The sequence below is a fragment of the Ranitomeya variabilis genome, chromosome 2 (assembly GCF_051348905.1).
Source record: "Ranitomeya variabilis isolate aRanVar5 chromosome 2, aRanVar5.hap1, whole genome shotgun sequence".
NCBI classification, from domain to species: Eukaryota; Metazoa; Chordata; class Amphibia; order Anura; family Dendrobatidae; genus Ranitomeya; species Ranitomeya variabilis.
Genome location: NC_135233.1, coordinates 324964519 through 324978082, shown reverse-complemented (window position 1 = coordinate 324978082; position 13564 = coordinate 324964519). Strand labels below are relative to the sequence as shown.

The window sequence follows — 13564 nt, the reverse complement described above, 5'->3', positions numbered from 1 at the left end:
TTGGAGGTGCGTATAAAAGTTATTAGTTTGCTAAAGGGAAACATAAGGATTCAGAAGAAGTCTGAGTAGTGGACAACCCCTCTAAATTATTACAAGAAGACCTATACACTCTTTACCCAGATTTGTCCATCCACTAAATCCTCCAGGGTTCTCATTGCTAATGCCTCCACGGTCACAATAAACCCAACCTTTTTTCAGGCAGCACTAAACAAGGTAAAAATGGACTAAATATGGCAGTGCTTACCCGAGAGGAGGCACATTGCCTGCACTGAGACATTTTGTACCTTGATTCATGCAATTGTTGGGGTTCCACAATCAATCTAAACTTCTGACGTGTTTTTTCACAATAGCTGTGTGGTAGCTTCTCTCGAAGGTGAGTGGTCAGATAGCACCCTATTTGTCTGGGCTCCTGACAACGGTACCTTCTGCAATGCTTTTATTGCTCTTCTAATTGACATGGTCTGAAATTACGCTTTAAGTGGAGTTTCATTTTCTATTATATCATTATCTAACAACTCCACAACTTATAAACAGCAGAGATCTGACTTTTTTAAATTTTTTTATAAATCTATGGATACAATTTCATTTCCGATACCACCTCGTTAATCCCTTCCTTATTCTAAACCACAGACTCATAAGCATACAGTTATATTATAATAGAACAGTAAGTGCTAACCAATAAACCAGCATAGGTATATAGCCATAACTATTCAATTACACAATCATAATGTTAAATGGGTTTTCTTGGACTTTACTATCTATATGCTAGCCTTAGGCTTGGACATCAATATCAGATTGGTGGGAGTCCGATTTCCATCACCACCAACAATCAGTTGGTGAAAGAGGCTGCATTGCACTGGAGCAGGCACAGCTCCACACATTGTATTGTGGTCTTGAAAGGTACTGCAAGTCTTCTGCAATAGTTTTGAGCAATGGTCTTGAGAATAAGAGAGACCTGCAGTACCATTTCCAGCGACTGCATAAGTTCTGGTGCACCGCAGTCTCTTTAATCTCCTGATTGGTGGAGATGCCAGCAGTCCGACTACTCTGATCTGATAATGACAAACTATCCTAAGGATAAACTGCCAATTTTTTTTTTTTTTAAGTTTTTCTTATCATCATAAATGGTTTAAATTGCTAAATGCATGTAAAAAATGACCAACTGTGAAATTTATGTCTGATCTATAATCATAGCCCTTCTGAAAAATAGAGGGATTTTTAACTGTATTGTGTACTGATCATTGTCTAGGTTACGGACCACCTCTGAACTTTGTCTGAGGTGGCTGGTTTCCTAGACAAGAAATGCAGCACTTGCAAGCTCATTGTTATAGAGGTTGGAAGCACTGTTGGGAAGCTGGCCAGATCGCTGGATTTAGCAAGCTTCTGTCCTACTGTGCTAAGAAGGAAAGATGTCTCTGCCTGCATCATAGGAGAGTGCACAGTTCAGGCCAGCAGAATGAGAATGGTGCTGGCCCAAACTGTCTCTGGCTAGAAGAAAGCCAGACGGCAGGTAAGCGGTGCGCTCAGGGGAGCTGTGCACTCAGAGGAGCTGTGCACTCAGGGGAGCAGTGCACTCAAGGAAGCAGTGCACTCAGCAGAGCGGTGCACTCAGCAGAGTGGTGCACTCAGGGGAGCAATGCACTCAGGGGAGCAGTGGATACAGCAGAACAGTGCACTCAGGGGAGCAGGTGCACTCAGCGGAGTGATGTACTCAGTGGACTGGTGCACTCAGCAGAGCAGTGCACTCAGGGGAGCAGTGCACTCAGCAGAGCGGTGTGCTCAGGGGAGCGGTGCACTCAGCAGAGCGGTGCACTCACGGAAGCGGTGCATTCAGTGGAGCGATGCACTCAGGGGAGCGGTGCACTCAGCAGAGCGGTGCACTCAGGGAAGCGGTGCACTCAGCGGAGCGATGCACTCAGGGGAGCGGTGCACTCAGCAGAGCGGTGTGCTGAGGGGAGCGGTGCACTCAGCAGAGCGGTGCACTCAGGGAAGCGGTGCACTCAGTGGAGCGATGCACTCAGGGGAGCGGTGCGCTCAGGGGAGCAGTGGATACAGCAGAACAGTGCACTCAGGGGAGCAGGTGCACTCAGCGGAGTGATGTACTCAGTGGACTGGTGCACTCAGCAGAGCAGTGCACTCAGGGGAGCAGTGCACTCAGCAGAGCGGTGTGCTCAGGGGAGCGGTGCACTCAGCAGAGCGGTGCACTCAGGGAAGCGGTGCATTCAGTGGAGCGATGCACTCAGGGGAGCGGTGCACTCAGCAGACCGGTGCACTCAGGGAAGCGGTGCACTCAGCGGAGCGATGCACTCAGGGGAGCGGTGCACTCAGCAGAGCGGTGTGCTGAGGGGAGCGGTGCACTCAGCAGAGCGGTGCACTCAGGGAAGCGGTGCACTCAGTGGAGCGATGCACTCAGGGGAGCGGTGCGCTCAGGGGAGCAGTGCACTCAGGGGAGCGGTGCACTCAGCGGAGTGGTGCACTCCTGAAGGTTAGTCATGGGAACAACCCTTTAAAAGCAAGAAAAAAAAACTTCTACCTTGTGATTATCCAAGACAACTACAGAGAACGTACTAGTTATTACCCAAGCTACCCAAGGTAAATCACTTTTGAACCCAGCAATGTTCCAAGAATACTAACACATGTATGTGTGACGCAGTAGCAGAAAGTTGTCACAGAGAGTATCAGGAGGATGATGAAGAATGGAGAAGAATTTTTCCATCTCTTCTTTGGAACCTGTGCTCTTCTTAAATTACTGCGTACCCCTGCTAATCTGTACAAATTAAAGAAGGAGCAGAAAATTGGTCATCATGATAAATGACGTAGCCCAGCAGTAGCGCAATGTTATTCGTCACACCTGGTTAATGTTAACACCGGTTGTAACATCTTATTATGTTTGCATATCGCTTATGTAGAATTACACATAGGATAATATTAATATTGAAAACTAATTACCTCTGCAAAATACAAATAATCTAACAAGTCATCTTGCATAAAAGCAATGTACTCTAGAAATCATTATTATACCCTACATTCTAAAACCAGCACAAAGGACAGAATGTCACATAGGCAACACCAGTAACAAGCTAGAATGTCACATAGGCAACACCAGTAACAAGCTAGAATGTCACATAGGCAACACCAGTAACAAGCTAGAATGTCACATAAGCAACACCAGTAACAAGCTAGAATGTCACATAGGCAACACCAGTAACAAACGCCTCCTGTACTGGGCGTTAAAAGCTACAGGAACATTGTATGTCCTCTGCAGTCCAGCAGATTGATAGAGACTTCATGGAATCCTTCTCTGACAACAAAAAACATTTAGATTAGAAACCCCAGTAAAACCAAGACCATCAGCATGACTGAAAAAATAATTTAATGTTGTGTGTGGTAGAGGTGTGATTAATTGATTAATGTTCATTAGCTGCCTTAGTTCTCATTGTGTCTTGGGACGGTCAGTATTTGCTCATACAGTATTTTAATATTTGGGTTTGGAACATTCCAGAGTTTTTTTTCAATGCTTCTTTAATTTAAATTTGTTGACTCAGATGCAAAATGTATGGCGATAACATACTGCGGTATTCAACTGAGCAGTTAGCATGATGAATAGCTGCAGTGTCACATCCACTACACTGTGTTCCAAATTATTATGCAAATTGGATTTAAGTGTCATAAAGATTTAATCATTTTGTTTTTCAAATAAACTCATGGATGGTATTGTGTCTCAGGGCTCAATGGATCACTGAAATCAATCTTAAATACATGTGATAATTAGTTTTCCAGGTGATTCTAATTAAAGGAAAACTACCTAAAAATGATGTTCCACATTATTAAGCAGGCCACAGGTTTCAAGCAATATGGGAAATAAAAAGGATCTCTCTGCTGCTGAAAAGTGTTAAATAGACAAGGTATGAAAACATTAGATATTTCACGAAAACTTAGGAGTGATCATCATACTATGAAGAGATTTATGACTGAAACAGAGTTCATGCAGATAAAGGCATATTGAGGAAGGTTTCTGCCAGACAAATTCATTGAATTAAGAGAGCAGCTGCCAAAATACCATTACAAAGCAGCAAAAAGTTATTTGAAGTTGCTGGTGCCTCTGGAGTCCCTCAAACCTCAAGGTATAGGATCCTTCAAAGGCTTGATTTGGTGCATAAACCTACTATTCGGCCACCCCTAAACAGTGAGCACAAGCAGAAATGGTTGCAGTGGGCCCAGACATACATGAAGACTATTTTTCAAGCAGTCTTGTTTACTGCTGAGTGTCGAGCGACCCTGGATGGTCCAGATGGAAGGAGTATTGGATGGTTGGTGGATGGCCACCATGTCCCAACAAGGCTGCGACGTCAGCAAGGAGGTGGAGGAGTCATGTTTTGGTCCAGAACAGCTGGTAGGGCCCTTTAAGGTTCCTGAAGGTGTGAAAATGACCTCTGCAAAGTGTATAGAGTTTCTGACTGACAACTTTCTTCCATGGTATAAAAAGCAGAAACATGCCTTCAGGAGCAGAAGCATCTTCATGCATGACAATGCACTATCTCATGCTGTCATGCTGCAAAGAATGCATCTGAGTCATTGGCTGCTATGGGCCATAAAGGGAGATAAACTCATGGTGCGGCCACCATCTTCCCCTGACCTCAACCCTATCGAGAACCTTTGGATTATCATCAAGCAAAAGATCTATGAGGGTGGGAGGCAGTTCACATCAAAACAGCAGCTCTGGGAGGCTATTCTGACTTCATGCAAAGAAATACAAGCAGAAACTCTCCATAAACTCACAAGTTCAATGGATGCAAGAATTGTGAAGGTGATATCAAAGAAAGGTTCCTATGTTAACATGTATCTTGGCCTGTTAGGATGTTTTGGAGTTAAATAGCTTTTTTGCTCAGTGAATGTGACCTCCTAATGCTGCAAATTCAACAAATGAGCATTTTCAGTTCTTTAAAACATATCAAATGTTTAGAAATTCTACTGTGCCTAATAATTTGGAACAGTGCATTTTGAGTTTTTATTCATTTTAGAGATTATACTGTTATCATTGGGAGGTTTCTTCAATAAAATTCGATGTATACTCTATCGGGTGATGACTTTTATTAGACTGATTGTCATTTGCACCAACCATTTAGGAAAATCAGAGAAAAATGTCATTTGCATAATAATTTGGAACATAGTGTATACCTGAAAATGGCTTATATTCAGTCTAGACATTTAGTATGAAAATAAGATTGGTAGATAATGTAGATGGATAGGAAGGTAGACAGGTAATAAGATTAAGACAGATAGATAGATAGATAGATAGATAGATAGATAGATAGATAGATAGATAGATAATGTATAGATAGATAGATAGATAGATAGATAATGTATAGATAAATAGATGATAGATAGATAATGTATAGATAGATAATAGACAGAGATAGATATATAGATAATGTATAGATAATAGATAGATGATAGATAGATAATAGATAGATAGATAGATAGATAGATAGATAGATAGATAGATAGATAGATAGATAGATAATAGATCATCTCCCTCTCCTTTTCCCATAAGGCTATGTGCACACTTTGTGGCGTCCTCTGCGGGTTCTCCCGCAGCGGATTTGATAAATCTGCAGGGCAAAACCGCTGCGGTTATCCCTGCAGATTTATCGCGGTTTGTTTTGCGGTTTCCGCTGCGGGTTTACTCCTATACTATTGATGCTGCATATGCAGCAATATGCAGCATCAATAGTAATGTTAAAAATAATAAAACATGGTTATATACTCACCCTCTGATGTCCCGATCTCCTCGGCGCTGCACGCGGCGGGCCAGTTCCAAAGATGCTGTGCGAGAAGGACCTTCGAGACGTCACGGTCATGTGACCGCGACGTCACGGTCATGTGACCGCGACGTCACGGTCATGTGACCGCGACGTCACCGCAGACCCTGCTCGCACACCAACCCTGATACTGGACGGCCGCGTGCAGCGCTGAGAGGTGAGTATATCATTATTTTTTATTTTAATTCTTTTTTTTTTACACAAATATGGTTCCCAGGGCCTGGAGGAGAGTCTCCTCTCCTCCACCCCGGGTACCATCTGCACATGATCCGCTTACTTCCCGCATCGTGGGCACAGCCCCATGCGGGAAGTTAGCGGATCAATGCATTCAATGCATTCGCAGTGATTCTGCACAAAGAAGTGACATGCTGCGGAATGTAAACCGCTGCGTTTCTGCGCGGTTTTTCCCGCAGCATGTGCACAGCGGATTGCTGTTTCCATAGGGTTTACATGTAAATGTAAACGCTATGGAAACTGCTGCGGACCCGCAGCATCAAAATCGCCGTGGATCCGCGGTAAAACCCACAAAGTGTGAACATGGCCTTACTGTTGGGGTTCCTCAAGGATCAGTCCTAGGCCTCTTCCTCTTCTCCCTATATCCTGCCCCTTTTGGACAAACAATCATGTCCTCCCTCTATCTGAAACTAAATCTCTTCAAAACTGAACTTCTCATGTTTCCCCCCTCTACTAACCTACCTATACCTAATATTGCAATTACCTTGGGTGGTCCAACCATAACTCACAAGTGGCACGCTCACTGTCTTGGGGTCATATTTGTCACAGAACTTTCCATTATTCCCTATATCTAATCACTCACTCGCTCATGTCACCTGCATCTTAAAAAAGATCTCCATAATCCAAACTTTTCTCACCTTTGAAACCGCAAAAACTCTTACTGTTGCTCTTACTCATTCTTGTCTGCACTACTTCTACTCTCTACTGATTAGTCTCCCTCTAGCCAAACTTTCTTCTCTGTAATCTGTCCTAAATGCAGCAGCCAGGTCCGTATTTCTGTCCAGCCGCTTCACTGATGCCTCTACCCTGTGCCAGTAATTGCACTGGTTACCCATCTATTGCAGAATACAATACAAACCTATCTCTCTCACCCAAAAAGTGCTCCACAGTTCTGTACCACCCTACATCTCCTTCTTCAGTTATCATCCTACTCGTGCCCTCTGTTCTGCAACTGTTCTAAGACTAACACCCTCCATAATACAAACCTCACACCTCCGCCTTGTGGACTTCTTTCATGCTGCGCCAGTGTGTGGAATGCACTACCCCAAATGATCCGACTAATATCTAGCCCCCACATTTTTAAGTGTGCTTTGAAAACTCATCTTTTTAGACAAGTCTATCACCTCAACTTGCTAATCTAACTCTCCCCTATTCCTTCCTCATGATGGGTGTAGTGGGTTTGTGTCTTATTATTCGAATTCACTGCAATATTGTTCCCATGTCTTAGCACAGACCCAAGGGAAGCACATGTTCAGCAGATCGGCCTCTGCCTGGTGTATCACACACTTTTATCATGATGTGTGCGACATTGTACTAATACAGCTCAGTTTACACAGCCCCAACCTCGTCCTCCCGACGCCATTGATAAATCTGCCCCACTGTTCTCATGGCCTAGAGGTCTCAAGGATAAGAACATATATGTATAAGAGGCAGAAAAATAGGCAAAATATGTGAAGGAGAAAAATCACAAATACTTTCTCTTTTCGTAACCTTCACTTTCCAGCAGTTCGATGTGTGAGGGTCCGTCCACTGCGCATGTGGAGGGATCGGTTACATGGACGCTCCATACATTCAGATGAAAGGTGCACGCTCTCTGCTGTCACCCCCCAGACATTGAGCCTCAGTATTCCTCCCTGTAGGAATGCCAACTGTATGTCAGAAGTTTAGGTCAATAGCTGACATTGTTTATAGCACTGACTGACCCTGTAGTCACCGGTCGCGCAGAGGAGACATTTTCAGTATAAATACTTGCAAGGTGCATTGTAGAATCATTGCATCAAGTGGAATTTAGGATTTGTATGTTCTCTATGGAAAGTGCAGTGTATCCATAAAATCTTAGGCTACTTTCACACTAGCGTTAACTGCATTACGTCGCAAATCCGTTTTTTTGCCGAAAAAACGGATGCGTCAAAAAAGTGAAAAACGTATGCAACGCATACAGCATTTCGATGGATCCGTCGCAAATCCGTTAAACGTTTCCGTCGAAAATACTGGATGCGTTGCATACGTTGCATCCGTTTTTACCATCCGTTGCATCCGTTTTTACGACTGATCCGTTTTTAAAAGGGAGGCTCCCAAATTTGATTGGCTACTGGAAAATATGGAAAACTATATAGTTACTGTTTTTACAGCCCATCTTTGAGGGTTTTAGTTTTGTGGCAGCGATGGAAGGTGTTCTTGTGAGCATTGCTAGTTTGGTTACCGACATTATCTTTGAGACGAATCGCCTGGATATCATAGTGCGGGAGAAGGAGGCGGCAGCGGAAAAACGGAGGATGCTTCTGCAGCAACGGAGATGGAGGCGACTCTGGATACATCCGATTAATGAACTACGGATGATGATAAAGGGATCCAAACCCTAACCCTACCCCTAACCTCACCCCTAACCGTTTAATGAACATTTTCTGACAGTCATAGTGCCACGTATTTCAGTGCCACGTATTTCAGTGCCACGTATTTCAGTGCCACGTATATAAGTGCCACGTATATAAGTGCCACGTATTTCAGTGCCACGTATATAAGTGCCATGTATATAAGTGCCACGTATAACCACGTAGTTATAGTATTTATAGTACGTGGCACTGAAATACGTGGCACTGAAATACGTGGCACTTATATACGTGGCACTTATATACGTGGCTGGCTGGGGTCTTGTGGCTGGCAGTCTTCTCTCTGGGTCTTGCTGGCATATGTGGGGTTGAAGGCCCAGGCCAGGTTTATATAGATTTGGGGGTGTCTGGCCAATTGGCAATAAAATCCAGCTTCTGAGCATGCTCAGTGCAAAAAAACGTATTGCAGCGCTGCATTGCGTCGTACGACGTGTCCCGACGCATCCGTCGCTCATAGGCTTCCATTGTAGCCAACGACGTATGCCACAGGATGCGTCGCGACACGTTTTTTAGGCGGAGACAAAAAACGTTACAAGCAACGTTTTTTGCCGACGACGTGTGGCCAAATTTTGACGCATCCGTCGTAAAACGGACACGACGTATGCCAATCCGTCGCAATACGTCGCCAATACAAGTCTATGGGGAAAAAACGCATCCAGCAAAAACTTTTGCTGGATGCGTTTTTTCTGAAAAAAGACGTTTTGAGACGTAATGCAGTTAACGCTAGTGTGAAAGTAGCCTTAGTGTACTGCAGCCCAGGCTTTACTACGCAGGAGCGCGACTTCTACATTTACTGCTGAATGTAATATCCATAAACATAAATACCATAAACCTAAATGCCGCTCCTTGGGGTTTATTGGTGGAAGGTTTCCATCTGTACAACTGTTCACAGTGCGCCATCTGCATAGGTTCATTATGGACAAATTGTGGATAGTGTCCTCCAGTAATCATAACTCATAAGGTCACTGTAATCATAATTATTTCCTATGAAGTCACACAACTGTCATCATTAAAAAACAATAATTTATCATTCATGCATGTATCACCAAGGAAGGCACCTAATAAAAGGTCCAAAAACATTGTCAGGGGTTTGGGTACAACCAGACACAAAGTTGTCTAGTCACATGTAGTAGTATCAACTCACCTGGAGCACTAATAGACCCGGACCACTAGGTCCACTTCTATGTAGATCCTGCAATAAATACATTGGTGTTGTAGGATCTATGCAGAATAAAGAACACTAGTCAGATCTATCATTGCAACAGGCGATTTGATGCAATTTTAATACTTATCTTAGAGGGATTGTTCATTACTAGGACAACTCCTTCCCATTCCCTACACTTGGCACCGATAAAAGAAAAAAGCCTGTACTCACCTCCCGTGCCGGCTCTGTACCAGCGGCATCGGCACTCGCTCACCCCGAGGCTCTGGTGCAGTTGTTGTGTCACAGCGATGGCGTCACTGTCTCCACCTTCGGACAAATTGAATATGAAGAGGAAGTCCGGACTGTAGCTGATCTCTGACTTACTCATCATGTTCAACTGGACGGAAGGAGGAGACAGTGACGACAGCTCTGATTGGGCACTGGGTTCACAAGTCATCTCAACCGAATGGGAGTTCCGGGACCGCGAGTGCCGACACCGCTGGCATGGGAGCTGAGTATAGGATTTTTTATTTTATCAGGGCCCAGTGTTGGGTATGAGAAGGGGATGTCCTAGCAGTCGACAACCCCTTTGATATACATGATAATGGGCAACCTTATGTCTGGCTGTATCCTAATCCCTGGCTGTGTTTTGCATCTCTGAAAGAAGTTGCCCAGTGTTCTACTAAGAATCTGCAGTCACTCTATGTCCCTCTAGTCACTCTATGTGACTGCAGACTTCTAAACCCTTAAAGCACGTGCACCACAATTTCTGGACTCTCCGAGAGTGGCAGTGAAGTATGTGATTTGCATACGCCGGGCCACATTTCGACTAGACGTGCACATTGAGCAAAGAATCTTGACAGTGTCCGAATGACACGCTGTAAGGAATCAAACGTCTGCAGGGACATAGAGTGACTGCACACTGAAAGCTGAACACCGGAAAACCCCTCTAAGCCTTAGCACATGGTAAATGTATGTTTGTTTTTAAAGAATTGTGAATAAAAGGCTTTTAACTGATGGTTGTGACACTCCATTATCTTTATAGGTGATAGTTTTACCGGTGAAACATATTTGAAAGCTTGTTACTGTGTTCAATAGCATTAGGCTTGTTCACCACATAATATGTGCAGATTTTATAAGTGTGAGTGATCACTACACAAGGTAAAAGTGCAAATGTGCAACACGTGTAGTGAGTGAACTCACCTTATGTAAGGAAGAAAGAAGAAAGAAAAGGAAGGATAAAGAAGAAAGAAGGAGGGAACGAAAGAAAGAAAAAAGAAAAAAGAAAGTAAGAGAAGAAAGTAAGAGAAGAAAGAAAGAAAGAAAGAAAGAAAGAAAGAAAGGAGAAAAAAAGAAGGATAAAGAAGAAAGAAGGAGGGAATGAAAGAAAGAAAGAAACAAAGAAAGAAAGGAGAAAAAAAGAAAGAAAGAAAGAAAGAAAGAAAGTAAGAAAGAAAGAAGGAAAACCAAAAGCATACCGTAGATATTATATAGTAAATACACACTACATACTCCTGCTTTTCTAATAGCTAGTGTCTATGTTAATAGAAAATAAAATGTAAGATAAAGAGATTGAGAGAAAGAGAGAAAGAAGTAAAGATGTATTGTACATCTGATGACAAGACAGACATACAGACAGATAGATATATAGATACACAGATAGACAGAGATGATAGATAGATAGATAGATAGATAGATAGATAGATAGATAGATAGATAGATGATAGATAATGAGATAGATAAATAGATAGATAATAGATAGATAGATAGATAGATAGATAGATAGATAATGAGATAGATAGATAGATAATGAGATAGATAAATAGATAGATAATACATAGATAATGAGATAGATAGATAGATAGATAGATAGATAGATAGATAGATAGATAATAGATAGGGAGATAAATTAAAAAAAAGCCAATTACCAATCCTCCAGATAGAAAAAACAAACAAAAATGAAAGCGGATCTCCTTAAAGGAATTAGAAAAACCGTAGTTTAATAGCCTATTGGGGCTCAGCAACGTTTCGGTTCTGTTGAGAATCTTTCTCAAGCCTTAGGAAATGTTGCTGAGCCCCAATGGGCTATTAAACTACGGTTTTTCTAATTCCTTAAAGGAGATCCGCTTTCTTTTTTTTATTTTACATAGATAGCAAAAAAAGTTAGAATCAGCACACCATCTTGTGTAGAAAAAAACGGCATTTCATAGCCCATAAGGTGACGTTTCAGCTCCAAGTATGGGCCTTTCATCAGCCAAGACATCGCTTTATGGGCTATTAAATATTTTTTTTTCCACATAGGATGGTGTGCTGATTCTACGTTTTTTGTTATTATTGTGGACTGCCATGTATCTGGGAGGCTCTGCACCCAAATTGCTGGTGATGCTTTTTCTTTTTTCTTCATAGATGGATGATAGATAGATGACGGACGGATAGATTGATCGATCGATAGATATTGTGCTCACTAGATCGCAGACACTTTACTGCTACAATACTATTATAAATATTGTACACATAAACAGATGGTGAACGCTGATCATCATTTGTAAATAATAAAGTGATAAATAATAATAATAGTAATGCCTGGGAATACGTTGTGTTCCCCTATGGGGTCCGCGCTGCCTAATATCTCTGTTTCCCTCATGTCAGTCATACACTTGTGTGGACTTCTTGTGGCGTCCGACCACCTGGACCTGGACCACTGCTCCTGCCGCTGCTGGTGCTCAGGATGCAAATGAAACTAATGCAGCGGCAGTGTGATATACCTCTCCTCCCCACCCCCCTGCCCTCCTTGTCTCCATGGCAATTGTCACCCAGTTTACATCCAGCAGCACAGCCAGTCGATTGCATGGTAATAGTGGGAAACACATCATAGCCAACATCCAATTCTTGCAGAAAGCACGGCCTTTCTTGGTAGAGACAGACTTCTTAATGTGACACTGGCAGATTAGCATTATTGATCCTCCAGAAGAGCAGCTGATGGCCTCATATCACCAGGCATTAGGTGCTACCTCCAGGTAACGCTTATGTACCCCCCTGTGCAGTGACATAAGACGTGCCAAAGTAGCACACTTCATGGCAAACGCCAAGAGCCACAATGAAACCAAAGTCTATACTCTACGGTCTATTGTTTGCTGTAAGCATCCATTACAGGCCATGGAGAGGTTGACTGTAGGGGTCACCAATTGGATTTCCAAAAGATCATCAGAGAAAATACTAAATACCAGCAAAGCTAAGATTATCTATGGATTGTGCATTGATATGAGAGAACAATACGGATTTTATGCTGATAACTTTAGGTTTAATGGACCTTTAAATACAAGATGACATGTCTTCTCCTGCATGGACAGCACACAGTGCATACAACTTCTAAACACAGGGGACATCTGCAATATGACCCTTCCCCAACAGGGTGCCGACACTTGTTCCCGCAGACATGTGGCACAGACACTACAATGCAATGTGTTTGTTTTGCCTTCCATGTCTTGAAGGCATGACCACCATGAAGACTTAGAGATTGCAAAAAAAGGTCACCACTTGCCCAAATGTCTCTTTCCAATTAAGTTCTGCTTACCCTTAGAAGCATCTTTTTCCTCCTTCGGTTTGATCACCTTTCCACTCATAGATCCCAGTTTGCTTGTAAAAATTCCCAAATATGCTTAAATTTTGTCTCAGGAAAGGATTCAAATGAATACGTCAGGCTATCCTTCTTCTTCCCCCCAAAAGATGTCTTTACATGGGTGTCTTCTGTCCTCCAGTGTCTGCAAGGAGCAAGAAAAAAAGATAAATGGTGAATGATGGTCACTTGAGGATCTGACTACTGTCCCCACCATGCAAGAACACAAAGGGACGTGTTGTACCTGACATGTTTCTGACAGCCCCCACCCCCACTGCATGCCATCACCACTTACAGCCATACCAAGAAGAGACACCAACGCAAACACCCATAATGGGGGATAATGGGATGTGGAGGG

General features: G+C 42.9%; 1 protein-coding gene across 4 annotated transcripts in view; it reads right to left on the bottom strand.

Annotated features, from left to right (window-relative positions):
* Nucleotides 1-13564, bottom strand: part of FGF13 (fibroblast growth factor 13) — a 507578-nt gene that overhangs the window by 493578 nt on the left and 436 nt on the right. For all 4 annotated transcript variants that reach the window (XM_077285266.1, XM_077285263.1, XM_077285267.1 and 1 more), the window contains exon 2: nucleotides 13165-13351. In XM_077285266.1, coding sequence (XP_077141381.1) covers nucleotides 13165-13213 — 49 coding nt within the window. In that variant the 5' untranslated portion in view covers nucleotides 13214-13351. The remainder of the gene's footprint in view (nucleotides 1-13164; nucleotides 13352-13564) is intronic.